The 21,401-nt window shown below is 44.2% G+C and overlaps 1 protein-coding gene across 3 annotated transcripts in view; it reads right to left on the bottom strand.

Moving 5' to 3' along the window:
• Positions 1 to 21,401, bottom strand: part of IQSEC2 (IQ motif and Sec7 domain ArfGEF 2) — a 142,312-nt gene that overhangs the window by 73,916 nt on the left and 46,995 nt on the right. For all 3 annotated transcript variants that reach the window (XM_069943042.1, XM_069943045.1, XM_069943048.1), the window contains exon 3: positions 16,991 to 17,020. In XM_069943042.1, coding sequence (XP_069799143.1) covers positions 16,991 to 17,020 — 30 coding nt within the window. The remainder of the gene's footprint in view (positions 1 to 16,990; positions 17,021 to 21,401) is intronic.

The raw sequence follows: 21,401 nt of genomic DNA on the forward strand, positions 1-21,401 counted from the left end.
AATAAATAGGAGATAGATAGATAGATAGATAGATAGGAGGGAGAGATAGATAGATAGGAGAGATAGAGAGAGATAGATAGATAGATAAGAGAGAGAGAGAAATAGGAGATAGATATCCCGTAGGAAATAGCTATGTAGCAGCTTATTTTGTAGCTTTGATTACATATTTGTAGCAGACACATTTTAATAGTTAAAAGCTTACTACTTATACCGCCATTATATGGAGTGCAGACATAGTCAGGATAAAAAGGATTTAAAAAATATGGTAACTTTTATCCAAAAACAGCACCACCCTCTCCTCAGACTGTGTATGGTTATTACAACTTGGCTCCATTCACTTCAATGGAACTGAGCTGCAATACCTCACACAAACTGAAGAAGAGTGTGGTGCTGTTTCTGGAAAAAGGTGACCATGTTTTTCTCCTTTAAAGGGAATCTGTGAGGTCCATACCATATCTAGGGCTGTAGATCTCAGCAGACAGGTGTGAGGGAGATATCACTGACAGGACCTTTAGTCCAGTGTAAACCTTTATAATTGTCCTTTTCATTACCAACTAAAGTTTCACAAAAGCAGTAGCAGCAGCCCCACCCTATACGTCCATCAGTCAGAGCAGGAAGGGGCGGGGGCAGAAGGTGCTGCGGTGGCTCCACCTCTGTGACACTTCAGCTGGTAATGAAAATAATGATTACAAGGGTTTACAATGGACTAAAGGTCCAGTCCCTGACCTGTACGCTGGGATCTACAGCTGTGTACCTGGTATAGATCTCACAGGTTCCCTTTAAGGGCACGTTCATACCTAATCCAATGCGGATTTGATGCTTCTGATTTAATCAGTTGAAATGAGTGCATAAATATGCCACATCAAATCCACAGCAGATCATGTTATATCATTATTTTTGTGTGCTGGTGGTGGGTTCACATGTTTAAGGGAGTAGTGGGGAGACGGCTAAATGAAGCAGAATTTGCTACAGTGCGGATTTTACACGGCTATCCATGATATGGTGTGTGGGCTGCTGGGGTCTGACTGCCAGGGCTGATTTTAAGTCCCAGTCCGGCCCTGCAGTGCCCAGAGAAGGCTATAGCAGCAGGGACCAGGGCTTTTGTAGTCCTGCAGTTCCCAACATGAACACTGGTGGCAGTAGAGATGCCAATGTTGCATCATGCTGCTGCCACTCAACAGTATATTCTCGTGCCCGCCATACCCCCTGGAGACAGCTCCTAAAATATCTGCAGCATGTGGGATAGAAATGGGCGAGGAGCAGTTGTCATGGTGACGCGTTGTGCCCTTTTTTAAAGCATTTTTTCACACTGCGGGTCAAACACTTCCAGGTAGTTAAGTGTAAGGGAAGCTAAAAGAGCGACGCACTTCACCACTCACTTCACATCTGGGCACTTAACGTGAAGGACGCGGTAAGACGAAAATAATCGCCGCATTTACTTTTAGCAGGAATTTAGGACCATTTAAAGGGCTTTTCCCAATAATATCAGAAAATTGCCTAGAAACAACTCCTGTGCGGAGCGTGTGAGTGTTTGGTCTATGGTGGTGCAATAGGACAACTACCACTGGTTGCAGTACAGGACCCCGGGTTCACGTGATCTATCACAATACCAGGGTGAGGGATTAGGCTTCAGCGGGCGCTATCCAGAGTATGCCAGTTCAGGACGCCTGGTAGGGATCAATAGGGATCACATGATTCTTGCACAAAGAAGTTGCCGTCATTACCACATAACTCCACTCGACCAATCAGGCTGAAAGGCTTTTTATTTAGCTTTTGGACTAACTGTGTTGGTATACATGGGAATATATATATATATATATATATATATATATATATATAGACCATTGTTTTCTATGGCAATATATTGCACGGTATGAACCAGCCGCTAAATTCTCCATCAGTCAGGAGTCGGATTGCTACTCATGTCATGTAAATCTAAATTTTACCCAGATTCCCTCCTATTTTTATGTGTCACATTATTATATGACGCAAAGGAATCAGGAAGCTCAGGATGAACATGAACCAATGTTTTCTAAAATGGGCATTGAAACAAGCGGTGTATAATGATGCATAGTTATAATCTGCCTCTCGTAATGGCTTCTGGTCATACAGATCCGCACAATGATGTTACATAAGGTTTGATGGTTGTCCGTTCTAGTCAAGCCTTTAAATTAAACTAAGGAACGTTGCTTAGACAGCTCGGATACCTTGACGTAGCCAATAATCCAGATTCTGCAAGGTCCGGTGATAATTGACAAGATCAATGTCCATTGTAATTCCCATCATCATAAGGAACAACCCAATATAATCCTGTACATGCACAGGCCTCATCCATGGGGTCACCCGGCATCTGTGTAAGCAGGGTCAGAGGGGACACTTTGTGGAGGTTCCTGTACTAAAGTTTTTAGTTCAAAAGTTTGGAACAATAATCATAAACTTAATTTGTTTGCATTGAATTCACACAACCTTGCTGCGTACGGACGGCTGAGGCCATTCAACACTCGTGAACGGGCACTAGGTGGCAGTGTCGCAGCTGCGTTCCGCAGAGACCTTGACTGTGAAGAACATTGTGTAGTCAGAAATGGACAGAATGATTCACTCCGATTTTAAGAATAAACTAATGGCCAAGGAGAGACATTAATCATAGGCCAAAAAGCAAGTTCTGCGTCCTTCCCCGATCCCTGCCGATTACGGATAAAGTTCTTTGTGGCGACCAGAAAAACAAAAAAAGTAAACAACATCAAAATTAAAGGCAGAGACCCTCGGAGAGGAAAAAGTAAGCCGGTGCAGGGCACAGAGCTTAGGGTTTGAGCATATGTGTTGGCAACATTCTCCGAACCCTCAGCATTTGACTCCCAGCGGCTTCAAATCAACCCGTGCTAGAATGGAGATTTGTAATTTACTTTTATTAAAGAATCTCAAGTCTTCCAGTACTTATCTGCTGCTGTATGTCCTGCAGGAAGTGGTATATTCTTTCCAGTTTGAAGAGCAGGAGAGGTTTTCTATAGGGATTTGCTACTGCTCTTGACAGTTCCTGACATTGACAGAAAAGGCAGCAGAGAGCACTGTGTAAGGCTACGTTCACACAGAGCAAAAGGAGCGGATTACGCAAGGAAATATTTCCGCCTGAAATCAACTGACGCTGAATTCCGAGCAGAATATAAGCAGAATGCAAGCAGAATCCCTGCGTATTCTGCTAGGAAAGTGTTCAGCTCGTAATCAGCTCTTGACAAATTCAGCGCGGAATACTCGAGGAATCCGCGCTGAATCCGCATGCATTCAGCGCTGAAATTCAGCGAGTATTTGGTGAGTAAACTAGACTATACCAGAACATATACTAGAATCCTCCTCCCCCCCCTTTTCCCCATTTCCGCGCTGATTCAGCGAGTAATTTCCGCTTGTATTACGCTTGTATTCCGCGCTGAATCCGCGCTGAATCCGCGCTGAAACAGAAAATCAGAGCCCCATTGATTTGTATAGGCTTCCGCTAGCGGAAGAATGAACATGTTCATTCTTCTGGCGGAAAGCGGATTAGTTCAGTGCGGAAATTCCACTGTGTGAACTGCAGAGCAGAATTTCCATTCAACACAATGGAAATTAGCTCTGCACCTATTTTAACGGCTGAAATTTCAGCGCTGATTCAGCGCAGAAATTCAGCTGCTTTTGCTCAGTGGGAACGAGCCCTACACCACTTCCTGCAGGACACACAGCAGCAGAAAAGTACTGGAAGACTAGAGATTTTTTAATAGAAGTAAATTACAAATCTATATAACTTTCTGGCACCAGTTGATTTAAAAGAAAAAAAAAAAGAAAAAAACAACCCCTTTAAGTATTGAGATTAATATCAATCATGGTATAAACAAAGGTCTCTTTATCCTGTCAGCCTCAACGACATGAACGCCACAACCAACCGGGTAATTGAGACCAATATGGGCCTCAGAGTCTCCTTGGACATACCTAGCGGACACCCTATGCTGGGACTATTGGGCCAACAAAGACAGTCTATCTTTGGTTACCTTCACACAGGCAAAATTATGTGCAGCCCTGGGAACTTACTGTAGTTTATGTTTTAGTGCATAATTCAGAGAGAACCACTAGGAGGCGTACCAACAATAAAGATGTACACTGCCAAAAATATAGCACTGTAAACTTTATGAATGTTAAGCACGTTCCTTATAATGTTAAAGGGGTCATCCAGAATAAGAAAAACATGGCAGCTTTCAGATGTCCAATGGACTGGAGTTGTGGTAAAGCACAGAAATTAAAGTGAAGAAAGCAAAGTTGTAATACGAATCACAACCAGGGTCCGGGGTGGTGCTGTTTTATTTTTGAAGAAACCAGCTGTGTTTTTCTAATTCTGGAGAATCATTTTAAAAGGCATTATCCAGGATTAAAAATAAATAAAAAAGCACAGCTATTTCTTGAAAAGGAAAAAAAAAAAAAACTGTCCCAAAAACCAGCTGCAAAAATTACACCCAAACTAAGGACAAGGGTGGTGCTAATCTATTTTTTCTAAGGGTAGGTTCATACTACGGAATAAGCCCGGATAAATTACGTCGGATCCCTTGGCTCGTACCCGTTCACAGCGGCGTGCATATCCGCCAGCTCCATGGAAACCGTTCTATGGCCGGGCCGATTCCCCTGAAAGAACTGACATGTCTATTCTTTCGGCGGACAGCGGAATCCTCCCGGCCACAGAATGGTGCCTATGGCATGGGCGGATATGCACGTGGCTGTAAATGGATACAAACTTATCCGCCCAGAACCTACCCTAAGCTTGGATAACCCCTTTAAGGTGGAAACACAGTAGTGCTACACTGTGCTATATACCAGAACATGGTCTGAATTCTCATCAGCACTTCTGTACCCCAGAAGCGGCCCATACAAATACTAAAGGACTATGGGCAGAAAGTGCCACGGACCACATTGGGCACACCCTTCACCTCCTTGTAGGTGCTATGACCTTACCCAGTCATCTCAATATCTAGGGTGACCAGGTGCCCTGTACCCATAGCCATAAAGAATTGGAATAACCAGCCTGAGGGTTGATCAGGATCTGAATCAACTACAAGAGAATTGGAACCAAAATGAATCTGAAGAGGACATATGGCTGCCATATGGTGCAATTCCAACTCCCGGGAAGTCCTACCAGCCTGCATGTTGTAGAAGGTAAAAGCTGTTGCTCCACAGTTCTGGTCTTAGCTGTGGTGGATCTACAGCTCCCAGATGATGGATACTACAAACTAGGCCAGTAGTCCTCAAGACTTTAACGATCAGGGCATGCTGGGAGTTGCCAGTCCATACTTGTTGGTATATGTCTAGCAACACAACATGCGGTAAACCAGAACAGCAGTCTGGCTGTGTAGTCTAGACCTCCCCCTAGAACAGCAGCCTGGTTGTGTAGTCTGGACCTCCCCCTATAAAAGCAGTCTGACTGTGTAGTCTGGACCTCCCCCTATAAAAGCAGTCTGACTGTGTAGTCTGGACCTCCCCCTATAAAAGCAGTCTGGCTGTGTAGTCTGGACCTCCCCCTATAACAGCAGTTTGGTTGTGTAGTCTAGACCTCCCCCTAGAACAGCAGCCTGGCCGTGTTGCAAAAACAGCTCCACGCCTGTTCACAGGCTGTGTGTGGTACTGAATCTCACTCACACCAATTTCAATAGAGCGGAGCTGCAATACCAGACTTCTCGCCACAAACTCACTCTTTGAAATCGATATAAAAATAAAAGTTTTGAGACGTTGTGAAGAGCCACCGAGATTCTTCGTCCTCTATTAGCCCTTCTAGACATCGATGCTTGCGCACCCTTGGGCTTGGTGACAGAAGTCAGTCCCTTGGCACCCTTCTCCTGCAAAAGCTCAGATCCTTTTAATATTTCATCAAAATGGTCTGGGCAGAATCGGCAATGAAGTTCCTCGGAATCCCTGCCAGTCTGCATGTTAATGTCTTGCCACAGGAGACAGGGCACCTTTATAATTCCAGGGACCGGACGTCACAAACCACATTGGATTCCATAAAGCGCCATTATCATCACTGCTTGCATAGGCGCCCCTATAATTAATGCTTGTTTACTTATATTCATTAACCCCTTGGATGCTGGAGGGAAGTTTGCCTTACCTTCATCAAAGACATAAAAGCATTAAAGACTCAGCACTGGGTAAAGGATAATAACTTCTCCATACGGACGCAGTGACCTTGGCCCCGAGCACTTACCATTTATCTGTATGACTTGGCGCTAGAGTAATCTGTTCTCATGACACATTAAGTGTTGTAGAAGAAACGTGCATCATATAGAGGGATGGGTGATCGCCTTGGTATATGTATAGCAACACAACGTGCGGTGACTGATTAAAAGGTTGCGTCACCATTGCAGTAGTATTCTATTAGATAGACCACAAGATTATGGGCGCCCATGTAAGATCCTCTGTATCTTACATATATCTTCTGTAAATGAAATGGGTCAGTAGAGGAGCTTATCCTTAGCATGCCCTGGAGGAAATCCCTTTGCCTCAGATGGCTCTATGTAAGACAAGGGAGCGGCAGCATGAAAAGCATGTAGTTGTGTAGTCTGGACCTCCCCCTATAACAGCAGTCTGGCTATGTAGTCCAGACCTCCCCCTATAACAGCAGTCCGGCTGTGTAGTCTGGACTACCCCTAACAGCAGCCTGGCTGTGTAGTCTGGACCTCCCCCTATAACAGCAGTCTGGTTGTGTAGTGTGGCCCTCCCCCTATAATAGCAGTCTGGCTGTGTAGTCTGGAGCCCCCCTATACAGCAGTCTGGCTGTGTAGTCTGGAGCCCCCCTATAACAGCAGTCTGGCTGTGTAGTCTGGACCTCCCCCTATAACAGCAGTCTGGCTGTGTAGTCTGGACCTTCTCCTATAACAGCAGTCTGGCTGTGTAGTCTGGACCTTCTCCTATAACAGCAGTCTGGCTGTGTTGTCTGGACCTCCCCCACAACAGCAGTCTGGTTGTGTAGTGTGGCCCTCCCCCTATAATAGCAGTCTGGTTGTGTAGTCTGGAGCCCCCCTATAACAGCAGTCTGGCTATGTAGTCTGGAGCCCCCCAATAACAGCTGTCTGGCTGTGTAGTCTGGAGCCCCCCTATAACAGCAGTCTGGCTGTGTAGTCTGGAGCCCCCCTATAACAGCAGCCTGGCTATGTAGTCTGGAGCCCCCCTATAACAGCAGTCTGGCTGTGTAGTCTGGAGCCCCCCTATAACAGCAGTCTGGCTGTGTAGTCGGGACCTTCACCTATAACAGCAGTCTGGCTGTGTAGTCTGGACCTTCTCCTATAACAGCAGTCTGGCTGTGTAGTCTGGAGCCCCCCTATAACAGCAGTCTGGCTGTGTAGTCTGGACCTTCTCCTATAACAGCAGTCTGGCTGTGTAGTCGGGACCTTCTCCTATAACAGCAGTCTGGCTGTGTAGTCTGGACCTTCTCCTATAACAGCAGTCTGGCTGTGTAGTCTGGACCTCCCCCACAACAGCAGTCTGGCTTTGGGATCTGTGCATCTTCTATCACCACAGTTTGGCTGTGCATACTATAGCACAGCTATACTAACAAGCTTGTTAGGTAAAATAATCCAACTAAAAATAATAATGAGAGATGGCTGTGGGCCAAGTATATGTGATGCTAGATGGGAGTTTCTCTCATTTGGCGGGCACATTTAGGGGGTTAATACATAAACAGGACCTTAAATCTCAGCCAATGGTGGAGTAATGGACATCCTCTCACTCTGCACTATAAAGGGTTTAGAGGAGACAGACGGTAAATTGAATTACACACAGCAAGGCTGCAGCACCCCAGAGACCCCGATAAAACGGACCTTTATGATCCTAAATGTAGCTTGAGGGGTGGTCGGCCGGCCCGTGCCCCATGCGCTGCGGAGGGTGAAGGGCAGAGCTGGCATCAGCGCTACAGCTGCAGAATGACTCACACCCAGCAATTAACATGGAAGGGAAAAGGAGCAGGAGGGGCTATTTTGGAAAGAGACTTTTTTTTTCCTGTACAGTTTACCAGCGACAGTCTCCAAGGCAACGGTGCGGCTGAACGGCAACGCAATATGGAAGTGTGAAAGATAGTTGTCTTTTAACCCTGTGTATTAAATTCCTCGGCGTCCTGATAATAGAGGGGTAACACCGAGCCCTCCTAGCCGGAAAAAAAAGGATGGTGCGAATCAGGTCCTAACTCTGATGGTCAAATTACTGTATATCCATAGAGGAGGACTTATCCGCAGTATTATTCTGGATCTACACCAGGGATGGGGAACCTTCGGCCCTCCAGCTGTTGCAAAACTACAATTCCCATCAAGGCTGGACGGCCTTCTGCTGTCCAGGCATGATGGGAATTGTAGTTTTGCAACAGCTAGGGGGCCAATGGTTCCCCATCCCTGATCTAGACAGTCAACACTGTGTAGAGGTGCAGAACGCATGAGAATTCTGGAAAAATCGAGAAATATTACTGACCTAATAAATAGGAGACCCATGCTACACACAGTCTGCCCCCGCTGTGCTGTACAAGTGTGCTTTGGTGAGCTCCCCCTGGTGGCCTGAAGCTGCCATACGGTACAGTCTCTGCTGTGCATGTGAATTCTTCATGGAAAAATAAGACATTCCCTGAAAATAATGTTTGGGAGCAAAATTTTATAGAAGACATGGTCTTATTTTCGGGGAAACTCTTGGCTCTATTTTCTTCAATGGAAATGAGCAGCAATACCACACACAAATTGATGACAAGGGTGGTGCTATTTCTGGAAGAAAGCAGCTAGGTTTTTCTAATTCTGGATAACTCCTTTAACTACTATATATACACCTGTTATGGCACAACAAAATGTAAGGAGGTGGTTAGTGTTATAATATCCGGGACTACTTTTATCCCATGCTGGATTACAAGGATTCCTGGTCCATGACATTGCACATTAATGGAATTTTCTCTGTATGGGTATTAATGTAATTGCTCTAGAAGAACAAGGTCATTTCTATTACTCATAGATGACTGTATACTATTAGTAAGCCTTAGACAACCGAGAACAACGCTCCCAAAGCTGTGGCAGAGATACAACTGCCACCTTGATCAGCTGTAATTCTGCAACCGGGACATGCTGCTGGGGCATGCTGGGATTTGTAGTTTTATAAAAGATGGAGACTCACAGTTTAGGGAATACAAAGCATTGTTGAGATGCAATGAAATGCAGTCAGGACATGCTGGGAGTTGTAGTTTTGCCATAGCTTGGAGAACACTAGCGCAGGGTATAGGGACAAATAATGTAATGGATTCCGAATGTCCCTATTCTTTTGTCCCAAATTTGCCGGATTTTTTTTGTTAAAGGGGATATTGCCTTACCTGTACTCAATTTGGGTGTAGGTTTTACAGCTCAGTTCTATTGAAGTGAATGATGCTGAATTGTAATACCACACAGAACCTGATGACTGGGGTGGCGTTGTTCTAGCAAGAAAGTAGCCATGCTTTTTCTCATCCTGAATAATTCCTTTAAAATTTAAGTCACATTGTTTTCTTCCATTGTTGGGTTTCTGGCTACTTTTTAACTTATGGTTACCCCACCTTCAATCCATCAGCCTAATACATTAAGTACCTATAACAAGCCCAGCCAGCACAGGGTGACAGTATACTGTGCAAAAACAAACATGTGACAATTTCTGCACGGCGGGGGGAAAAAAAAAAAACATTTCGGACTGGGGGTGTACATAAAAAAGAAGGTATATTTACCTGTCTCTATGCCCACGTAGCGCCGAATACCGATCACAGATCCCTGCCGAGTATTCATATCACCCCTCCTGCTACATCATGAGCCAGCTTACGGATGCCCACTCAGCCAGTTGGCTTAGTTGGGACACCACTGCAGTCACTGATTGGCTGTGGTGTCCCAAGAGGTCTAAACCCCACCCTTTGTCCAGTTTCAGCTGAGTCGTGGCTTACCCCAGAGCCATCCGTCAGGGTACAGGAGCCCTTTGCGGTGCAGTGCGAGCACAAGGTCCAGTAAGCATACTTTTTTTTTTTTTTTTGTTCCCCCTAACCCCAGCCCGAAATTATGCCCAAACCCCCCCCCCCCTTCCCTCCCAGCCGGACTTCTCCTTCAAATAGACTCTGTATCCACGATTTGACCACCCCAAGCCACTTGTACCTTCGGATAGCTGCTTCCTTTAATCCAAGATCTGTCCTGGGGTATGTTCGGCAGGTCAAGCAGTTATTGTCCTAAAAAAATACTTTTACACTTGAAGCCCGTGCCAAACAGGAGTATCTGTGCCCTAACTTTGCACCACCCCTCCGTCCCTCCTCCCCACCCTCTTCATCATTAGGAATGCTCCTGGCAAATTGCCTCCTATTCCCCACCTGTATCAACCCGGCACATGGGCTGGATCGTTAAGGACCTGTGCAATGTTCAGCATGGAGAAAATGTTTCAGTGACATTCCTAATGATGAAGAGGGTGAGGAGGAGGATCGGAGGGGTGGTGCAAAGTTAGGGCACAGATACTCCTGTTTGGCACGGCTTCAAGTTTAAAATAATTTTTTTAGGACAATAACTGCATCACCTGCCGAACGGACCACAGAACAGATCTTGGATTAAAAGCAGCTATCCGAAGGTACAAGTGGTTTGGGGGATCCGATTGTGGGTACAGAGTCATTTTAAAGAAGCACCCCAGTAATATTTCTGCATATATAATGTAGTATAATATGATAATAATGTAGTCACTCTGGTATACTCATTTACGTTGATGTGCGGTCTGACTATTTTATTAATGACATGACTATATTAATACTGCCTAAATTTCCCATGAGTCTCTTCCATGTTTCAGTCCTAAGTTGATTAAGTGATAGATCAGTGACAAAGAATTTCTAAGCCCCTAACACAGTACAGAATCTCAGTGTATTTCTATGAGATGCAGCTTCAGCCTGTCTTCCTTGTGATACATTTCTCTATTAGTTTTAGATGTGTCACAGTCATGTCAAAAGTCTTAAACAGTCTTGGTCTGGTTTTTCACATGCCAACAAATCTCTAGAATGACACAGGTTCGCTCCCTTTTCCCTCTTGCTAAAGGGCTCCACTGTAAGGGCCCTATTACACAGAGCGATAATTGGTAGAATCAGTCCGATTCCGAGACAACGTTCAGCCGATGACAGCGAACATCAGCTGATCATTGATTTAGGTTTGGACCTAAAAGCGTCCTAGCAATGTGCGGTCGACGACTGACGATTCCCCAAACACCTGAGACCTTACCTCTCCCTGCTGAGACACAGCTGCCATCGGGACAGGATAGCTGCAGAGCACAGGAGAGAAGACCAGGACAGGGAGAGGTAAGCTAAGCTAGGAGAGCGGCGATCAGCACTTGTTTACTAAAATGATCGGGCTATAGTCGGTCCATGTAATAGTACCCTAACTCTATGAAGTCCGTTCTCTGTGGTGAAGATGGGGGAAAAAAAAAAAAAAGCTTAGCCACATGCTTCTGAGCACATCAAAACTTTTAATATGACACTAACATGGTAAATGGAAGGAGTCCACAACATAAATTAAGACTAAAAAACTGCCCCATAGTTCAATGTCACCGCATAAGATTACTCTGTTGTAGTAAAATCTCATCCATCATGTTGCAGCGTTTCCATCCAAAAGTTCAAAACAGAAAATTTGCAGAAAATGCGCAACGTGTGAACTTACCCATATGAGACCCAGGGTGGTTGCTAGGCAACCTGAAATACCACGGCCTGCATAATGCACTAATGAAAAGCTCTGCAATGAGGAATATACAGGGTTTACAGAGATACATCCTGGTAACTGAGTACATACGGTTGCTAAGGCGTAAGTTCTGCCTTATGAGGATATGTCTGTAACATCGGTGCCAGGATTAGATCCATATGTCCCTCTATCTGTTCTTGCTCTAGCAAGGGAAGACCTGGTTAGGACACCATGTTCTGTATTAATACCATGTAGATGTGCAAAATCAGCAAAGTTTATGTCCATGCCGTGTGGGTGGCGGGGTAGCCTCACCTCCGTGAACCGCTACCTGCCTTGTGTATTACTTTCTGTATACTGGGACAGTATATGACAGTCTCTGCCCTTAATGGGACTAATCTCAGTACATTCACATAACATAATTTAACGCGGTTATTGGTTAAAAAAAAAAAAAAAAAAGTGGTTTCAGGGCCCAAAATTAGCTTGAAGTTCAATCGAAAAATCAGCACGAATTGCCATGATTCTTAATGGCAACGTGCCCTGTAGTAATCCACTGTGTGGGGACTGGGCACGCACACTGGTCCCAATGAACAATAGAGAACTCTGGCACATGACAAACAGACCCCACTCTCCCACTCGCATAAAAAACAAAGTGGGACTATGAGGGTTGCATACTAAAGATAAATTTTACAAATAAGATGGTGAAAAATATTCCTGAATTACGGAAAAAACTAAAAACGTAAAGCTATTAAGAGTGTGAACCCAAAGGCTGACATAAGTAGCTGCTCAAGGGAGCACTATTTTTACACCAGTTAGGCCTCCTCCACACGGCCATATGCTCTTCCACAATGGCCCGTAATTTGTCAGGGCTCCGGATCCATGCATCCATAGTCATATGGGATCTTTAACATCTGTATTTACGAATTCGCAATTGAGGATCGCAAAATATGGCCATGTAAATGAGGCCTAAGTACATGAAGAACTGGATGGATGCTTTTAAGGGTACCCAAAAAAAAGTTTTGGTAAAGGGCCGCTAGGACGGTGAGGCCCATACATAGTTCTTCTCTGCAGGAACACATTTTTATCTGAAACCCAAATAAAACAAGCGCCTCCTCCTCTATCTCATCAGGAAGTCCCAGCCTTATCCGAAGCATCAATCAGTTCGATCGCCTCCATCCTACAGCGCCTCGTGTCTCCACATATTCCCTCCCCATTAAACAAGCCTCTGTAATAGTTGGCATACACTTTTACATTTAGAAAAGAAGTTGGTGTTTTGATTGACAGACGATGGGAGATTCCAAACTCCGCGCAGTCAATTACCGGCACGTAAACCGTTCTCTTGTCTCCTGCCATTTGTATCTTATTTTCTTAGCAACACTACAGAGTCTTCCTTATTAAAGACTGGAGTCTGCTCACAGCAGCGCGTAGCTGGAGGGTGCCCAGCAAACCTCAAATTATCCTGATGCATATTATATATATATATATACACACACACACATACGGTATACAGACACCTACATAAACACAAATACACAGACACGTGGGGATTATAACATAAATAAAATTTACTAACCAAAGCATCTGAATGAGGAACTGGAGGGAAAGGACCTTGACATTACCAGCTCAGCCTATATATTAAACCAAGGGCGCTGCCAGCTCAGTGATGGCGGGCAGCTCCAGAGGTGCCTTCTTTTGTTTCGGTGACAAATAAGAAAGCCACCTTTCAAGGTTCCAATACTTTAGAGAACAAGCAGTCTGTCCTATTAGAGATTGTGCTCTGCAAAACTACAGAACTAGAGGTATCAACACAACCCATTATTTATAGAGGTTGTCCAGGAATCCTTCCCTGACTGCCCGGACATCGGGAATACTCGTTGGTTGTGTTGTTTCTGCAACCACCTGGGGCTCGGCAAATAATGTGCATGGATCCTATTCAGTTTAATAAACCATGTACCACACTTACTGGGCATAGGATACTCGCCAATGCAACCCAACTGCCCGTTGTGCTAATTTATCGCTGCAGGCCCCATGTCAAAAGACATGTATAAGGGGAATCCAGACATTCAGTGATTTTTCTTATAGACATGTCTGGAATTGACACTGTTAGGGGTCTACTTGGACCTTTATCAACTCTTCAACTACATTGTTGGAGGACCAGGGCCAGAGTGCCTAGGCCCTTCCACTGGAAATTAGTCTGCCCAGACCTGTAGCTATAGGGGGTATGATTAAACCTAAATGGGGGGTGGGGTCCCCAATACCAATTTTGCATAGTTTGTGAACAAAGATCTTCTAGTTACCCCTCTGGGCTTATCTTCGGCAGAACAAAATTTACTCCGACTAATAGTTACCCTACGGATTTCTCGTTCCCAACCATAAAACTAATAATAATCTCATGGTGATTCACGTTGCAGGCTTTACCTATGACACAACTCCATCTGCTGCTAATATGATCTCCTTAAATTTTTCCGGCACTGCTAGACATCCATGTCTACTGCAGACAGCGATCGCCTGTCACCGATAGCTATCGCCCCCCATCCACATGAAGCTCATTACAGCCCTTGACGCATACAGCGTGTTCCAGTCCTTGTGGGGAAATCTGCACTGGGACATCACGCACGCGGTGGTTTCCTTTGATATTCTCACGCTCCACCCTTACAATTTGTCACTTTCATGCAAACAATTCTGTTTCATTAATACTGCGATTTACAGACTCAAACGGCGAGGAGATACTTAAAAGGCAATGTGGTTCTGTGACTATAAACGTCATTAGGCCAATCTAACCAAGGATAACAATTGGTCAGGGCCATTCTCTATCTATTGTCATCCAATACAGACAACGGTCTATAAGGCCAAACCTATAACCCATCTGTGTTGATCCAAAAGGCTGCTGAGAGTTTGATAGTCTCAGTGCTATTACAATAAAGAATCCCTCCTGTGTGTTGTGGCTACAGGGTCCTGAAATGATGTTTATCTGTTCAGATTTTCTGGGAAAAATTTATGGGCTGTGCTTTAACTCAATCTAGGTGTATATAATAATTCTATTCAGCCAGAAAGATTTTATTCTAGGCAATGACAAGTTTTGATCATACCGGTATTTTCTACATTCGGAAAGACCTTGATTAGGAAAGAAAACAAAAACAAAAAAAAGACACCCATACACACCCCCTCACTCCCCTGCCAGCGTCAGTTTCACGCGACAGGTGTCATGACATCTCAGGGTCACTCAGCCACTGATCTGGTAAGCGGGCCTGTGGCATCATTCCCCCAAACCAGGAGGTCTTCTGCGACAGAGACCAGAGCTGTGTGACCCTGGTGCCAGCAGATGAGTAAGGTAAGAGCGAGTATTCTCTTTTTATTTTCCACCTCCCTGGGGATCATATAAAAGAAACAACTTTGCCTGGACAACCCCTCTAACTTGGGATATAAGATATGCTGGGTTATAGGATACTGAAATTTAGATACAGTTGGGTTCACACTGGGGTGATGGAACCCCATTCTGATATCCAGCAGAAAGAGTTTCGTGCATTTTACATTCTAGGGCCCAAATTCCACCATTTAGTACCTTTCCTAAATGCAACAAATAGAGGGGGCCGATGGTAGTCATCCGTGAATCATATACCCTGCAGAGACTGACAGCGAGTCTGTCCATTTCTGGAGGATCAACACTAGTAATTACAGATGCCGCGCTGCAAGTGTCGCAATTAACTCAGCAAGCTCGCTTATCGTAAGAGCGCGGAGACCTCCAGTAATAGGCAACAGACTTAGGTGGAGATGATAAAATGATGATAAAATGAGAAGAAATACTTCAAGAATTCTTGACGGCAGTGGAGCGGTTATAGGGAACATTGGGGGTTCGCCCATATATCAGACCCCCGCCCCCCTTTAACCTCTTTAAAGATGACTGCTAATATCCGATCTCCCATAATTCAGCTTGCAGTATACAGAGCTCTGTGCTGCAGCACTGACAGGAGCAGAGCTGTCACACAGGTTAGAGGTCAGAGAAGTATAGTCATAAAGTAAAAGTGAAAGCAAAATAAAAAAAAAAGAAATTACACAACCTCCCCTAGGAAGAAAAAAAGGAAGTCTGTATGAAAAGTGTACAGTAAAGACTCTATTCCTATTGTGAACGCGGAAGCGCTCTCTCCACCTTTCCCAGCAGTAAATCACAGCACAATCTAAGGCTCAGAACCAAAGATATTAGACTGTCCCAAAAGGGATTATGCCAAGATTAAAAATTAGGATGGGGATAACCAGCTTATCAGAATGGGTCCCACAAACCCCAACCGTCCCCTCGAGTGAATGGAGCAGTCACGTGCATGCTCAAGTGCGGCTCCATTCACACCACAGGGTGACCTTCCTAGCACTAGACTCTGCTATGTTTAGAAATCCTATGGACAGTCAATAGAGCAATGGCCGAGCAAGCCTTGCTGCTTCATTCACCTGGTGAACAAATGATCTCTGGGTTTTATTTCATCCGAAGGCTGAGAGTCCAAACGGATCAGCTAGTTATCCCCAATTCTGCATCTGGAAAACACTTTATATCTTATAACACATAGATACCAATAGGGGGAGCTCTGGAGCTGAATGCATACCTTTAATACACTGAGTTCAATAATGCAACAGTATGCGATTCTCGAGCTGTCAGTATCAGAATGTTATTGTTTGTTTGACTTAAAGTGATACCTGCATAGAAGGCTAAACCACATATCCTACATATAAGAGATAACTGGATTACTTTACAAGGAGTCGGGATTATGGCTTTAATCACAGTTCCATTTTTGGACGTCTCTAAGATTTTTTTTTCTTGTAGTATAAAAGGCGGCGAGCAATGCCTGAAAATAGCTGCAAAACTAACAAGTCTTGTCTAAATCGAGCACGCTCCGCGATGTTGTGCTGCTCTAGTGAAAAGACCAATTTAACAGTGAGAGAATGTGCTAACAAAAGATTGTAATCTACACGGTATAACAGAGCTGGTTAAACTGTGTAAACTGCGGCAAATGACAACACTTCCTGGCACGCACCACCGGCACACACCAATGGGAAAGAAAGAGCGCACATATATACTGTACAAAGTAAATGGGCAATGCTTAGACCCATACTTAGCAACCGCCAGAGAACCCTACAATGACTACCGAAAGCCAGAGTCCATGACTAAGAAGAGTTGTAGGATGAACTGAACCCAAAGTGGAGTCTCTCTCGCTCTAAATACAAGATAAAATAATATCACAATGCCCCCCCCCCCCTTCCCCAGAATGGACGCCCAAGCGGAAAAAGAAGAACACGAATGATAAAGAAAGTCAACTCACCTCACCGTCCTGGAGTTCTCACCGTCAGACCTGTAACACATAAAGTGATAAAAGGAAAATGTTAACATGAGCAGGACTATAACTAGGACAATCATTGCTAAAATAAATGTTAAATAGTTATCAGTGCCAATGACCTTTCCCTGTCTATATAGATCTATTCCCTATAAAAGATCAATCCCAAAGCATCGCAGAATTCTACACTTCAACGTTCCTTTATTACTGGACTTTGACATTTGGGGGGCATGTCCTTACAGTTTACCACTGTCCAATCAGGGCTCTGTAGGAGGACACACCCCTCGGACAAGAGTGATTGTTAACACCCAGTTGTCAAATTACTCATCAATTTACTCAGATTGTTGGCAGAAAAAGACCACTGGGTCCATCTAGTCTGCCCTATTAGTATTTCCATTCTTATCTTAGGATAGATATATGTTTATCCCAGGCATGTTTAAATTCTGTTATTGTAGATTTACCAACCACATCTGCTGAAAGTTTGCTCCAAGTATCTACTACTCTTTCAGTAAAGTCATATTTTCTCACGTTGCTTCTGATCTTTCCCCCAACTAACATCTTACTGTGTCCTCTTGAACTCTGTTTCACTGTGTGTTCTAGACTATTTTCGTAAATTGGCTGAACTTTTATGCAACATCATGCATCAAAAATTGTGCCAACATTTTGGCCTAGAAGTAGGCCAACTAATAGACGATCTAAGCTACTGTAAAGTGATCTGTACAGTGAAACAGAGGTCAATAGATGAAGATCACAGTTCAGTCTCCACCTCTTCCTATGGAATGAGCTCCTCAAAGGTTTAAAAAAAAAAAAAAAAAAAGTATGCTCACTAATGTTTCTCATTTATGTCAATGGAGCAACTTCAGTCCATTGTTGTCTCTGTCTATGGGGCTAGCTGTAAAGTATATTACTATATGCTGATGAAAACCGCTCAGGCAAGATGGCTGCCCCCATAATAATGAACAATAAAAAAAAAGTTAGTAAAAAAAAAATGGAAAGAAAGAGAAAACCTAAAACACATGTGTTCCAGTATCTGGCAATAATGAAGATAAAAAAATAGGCAATATATTCCCTATAAAGGATGATCGAGTAGTCAGACCTGTTCACCTAAATAAAGAGGTGGCCCCTTTATTCTTAGGATCACCAGGGATCCTAGAGGACTGAAACCCTAACAATCAGAGACTTATATCATTCATTGATATGGCTTAAATGTGTTTGTCCTTAGAGAATGAGCGATAACTGGATTATACCAAGCATGCTGTACTCATACCAACTGGATCCCAAGTACTCATGTGACCAGGTAAGGAACAAAACCAAGTACCATGCCAGGAGAAAAACAAACACTCAGCGAGCCAGAAGCAGCACGTGAAAAGTTTTACTCTGTCCAGGCCATGTTCATGCTTATAGAGGGTGATGCCAAAATACTACGGATTGTCAATCCCTATAATTATATAATGATTTCTCATTACCTACCTATGGGAGATATATGGCCAAATACCGCACCAAGCAATCTTTAGAAGCCTGAGAGAATACATGGAGCGGTGGTTGACCACTGAGGACAAGACATCTTTATTCTCTTGACCAGCTGGGCTGTCAGATATTGACATTTGATATTGGGAAAACTCTAGGTAAGGTGACTATCCAACCAAAAATGCATGTAAATGTAAGATCACACCCCCTCCTCCAATGTCTATTACAACATTTTGGTTGTCACCAAGACAGAAAACCAACCTAGTCCGAATCTGATAGATGCTATAGGTTAGGAGACGCCGCCACGGACACTGCGTCATACTACTGGATAAGCCCAGGCATTCTGCTATTTTCATCATCTCCGTGAACCGCCAGCTTTACTGACGTATGATGTTGACAGTAGCGATGAAACTCATTTACGCATCCCACCCTCGTCCCGAGTATTATTGCCTGCCAATTCCCCCGTGGCATCCTGCCATAGAAACAACCACTGCTGCCTATCCAAATTTGAGACCTGACCTTGTTTAAAAAAAAAAATAAAAATGCTAAAATGCATGGATTGAGAGGTGGTCATCTATCGGGACCCTGTATGCCCACCATGAATGGAGATAAGGGAGGTGTATGAGGCAGATCTGTAACACTGGAGTAAAGCAGTGTCTATAAGAGATGTATTCATACTGAGCTCTGTGCCCAGAGAAGAGGTGTGGGCGTTAGGACAGGCAAGCAACTCCTACTCCTGCAGCATGATAACAGCCATAAATATTCATAACTACACCACTCAGTACAGGAGGAGGGGGCCGCAGCACAGGATACCAGCAGCCAGCAAGAAGGAAGGAAGGAAGGATGTATCTCCGCTGGGCCACACAGACCGCCGTACACTACTGAGACCCCAAACACTGCAACATAAGGTAGAAGGGGCCTGAGACCTATGAATGTGGTAAAGGGCCGACGAAAAATGTGCAGCATAAAAACGTCAAGCTTATAGAACGTGCAAGTGATAAGAAACCATACACTGGGAAAAGTGTGAACTTCATATATGTGGAGTGACATTAAAAGAGGGTGTCTAAGAACCCCCCTTTTCTCATACCTAATAAGAGTAATGTCTAATGGTGGGACAACCAATGTCCTCAGGATAGACCATCAATATTAGTTTGGTGGAGCTCCTACTCCAGGTGCAGGTCAATGGTCAAACTGTGATCCAGGCCATATAAAGCCCAAGGGCTATCATAAGTGTTCATCTTAATCCAAAGAATACAAGAGACGCGATCGACACAGAGTAACTGAGTGTTCCAGATAGTCAAAAATCTTGGGGACCATGGGGACCATTGTATCAGTCATAAACAGAGGAGAAGAATCTAAGCTCAGGTGTTACCATGACCAAAAGTCTTGACATAACACGTCTATTTCTAAAAAATAAAATAAAAATTCTCCTGTGTCTGGTATTACCATTAAATACTTGTTATGGAGGCCTGGCTGCTCTTTTCATCCACTTTTAGAACGTCCACCTAACATGTCCAGTCATGGTGGTCGCACATGTAAGCCCCAGCCTGAAGTGGATCGGCTATGATCTTGTGTAATATGTAAATGTAAAAAAAACTAATAAAAAAGCCTTGATCTGGAGAATTACGTGTAATATGACAGCAGGCACCACCCATATCAAGAATGAGAAAATTGTCCTACTAAAAATAGGGCGTTATGCTGCCCATCCCCCCTAAGTGGCTTCCCCTTGTCGTCAGCAGGTCGGAGGTTTCTTGCAGTATTTGCTAGCAACATGTCAACCTTAGAGCACCGATTATCTACCAAGATAATGGAGATCTATTTCTGCATCTGTGAGCGTCGTCCAGGACAGAAACAAGGCTTGAAGAATGAGGAATTGTGCGCTCTATTTTGTTTGAGGCGGATATTTTTGCCAAGCTCAAAAACAGAGAAGAAAATGTAATTACACGTCGACAGAGGACATTCATAAGAACGCATGCCAACGCCAGCAGACACAGCCCGGCACATTATCAGCACAAATAGATTCCGCTTCACAGGGAGGATAAATTATTTAATTACAAGATAATTTCTTGGTCCAGAGCCCCCACATTTCGCACTGTGAAGTAGTTTGGTGTACAAACCAGTGCCGGGCACTGCCAAGACCTTCTGTATAAATTAAAAATTTACATCGGAAAGATGCTGCATGCACCCGATTTCGGGTTGTGGCATTGCCGATCGGTGAACAGTTCTGACATGAGGAAGATGTGAAGGAACAAGTGAGTGGTGGTTACGCGATGCCTAGGTTGTGGCGGCATCAAGCACTGCCTTGTGATCAGTGTACGCTGGGCAAAGGAAGAGTGAAACCACTTGGAGAGCAAGGATATGATGTGACAGTCTGATCATTCGGTATTCAAATAACAGTCACTGAAGAAGTTAGCTGAAGCCCTAGGGAGTCTGGAAAAACAGCTATATGCTGTATCTGTTTTCCCGGAGTCCTTAGGGTTGCATTCAACTTCTTTAGCCACCGTAATCAAATGCCAAATTATCAGACTTGAAAACGCTCAAAATGCACTCATCTCTATCAGCCACTTTTGTCCTACTATACACAGTGTGATTTGTGGCCGATGACTGATGAAACCTATCAAATCCGCACAATCATCCAACAAATGAGCTTGTTTTCGTCGCTGATCAGTTGGGCCTATTACACTGATTATTGGTTTGTTTGGCTAATAATCGGCCCATGTAAGGTGCAGATACACAATGTTGATAGAAACAGTATTGCCAGGACTATCTGAAATGTTGCCTGGCCATTGGTTAAGACATGGGGGCCTGGGGACATAGCCTAACATTGAACAGGGGTCCTAAGTGAACGGTTCTTCCCTCATACTGCTTTTTTGAGAGGGTCATGACTACTACTATACCAAAGCCGCATGTGCCGACTGCAAGGAGTTCCATG

Source organism: Dendropsophus ebraccatus, chromosome 10, assembly GCF_027789765.1.
Source record: "Dendropsophus ebraccatus isolate aDenEbr1 chromosome 10, aDenEbr1.pat, whole genome shotgun sequence".
Taxonomy (NCBI): domain Eukaryota; kingdom Metazoa; phylum Chordata; class Amphibia; order Anura; family Hylidae; genus Dendropsophus; species Dendropsophus ebraccatus.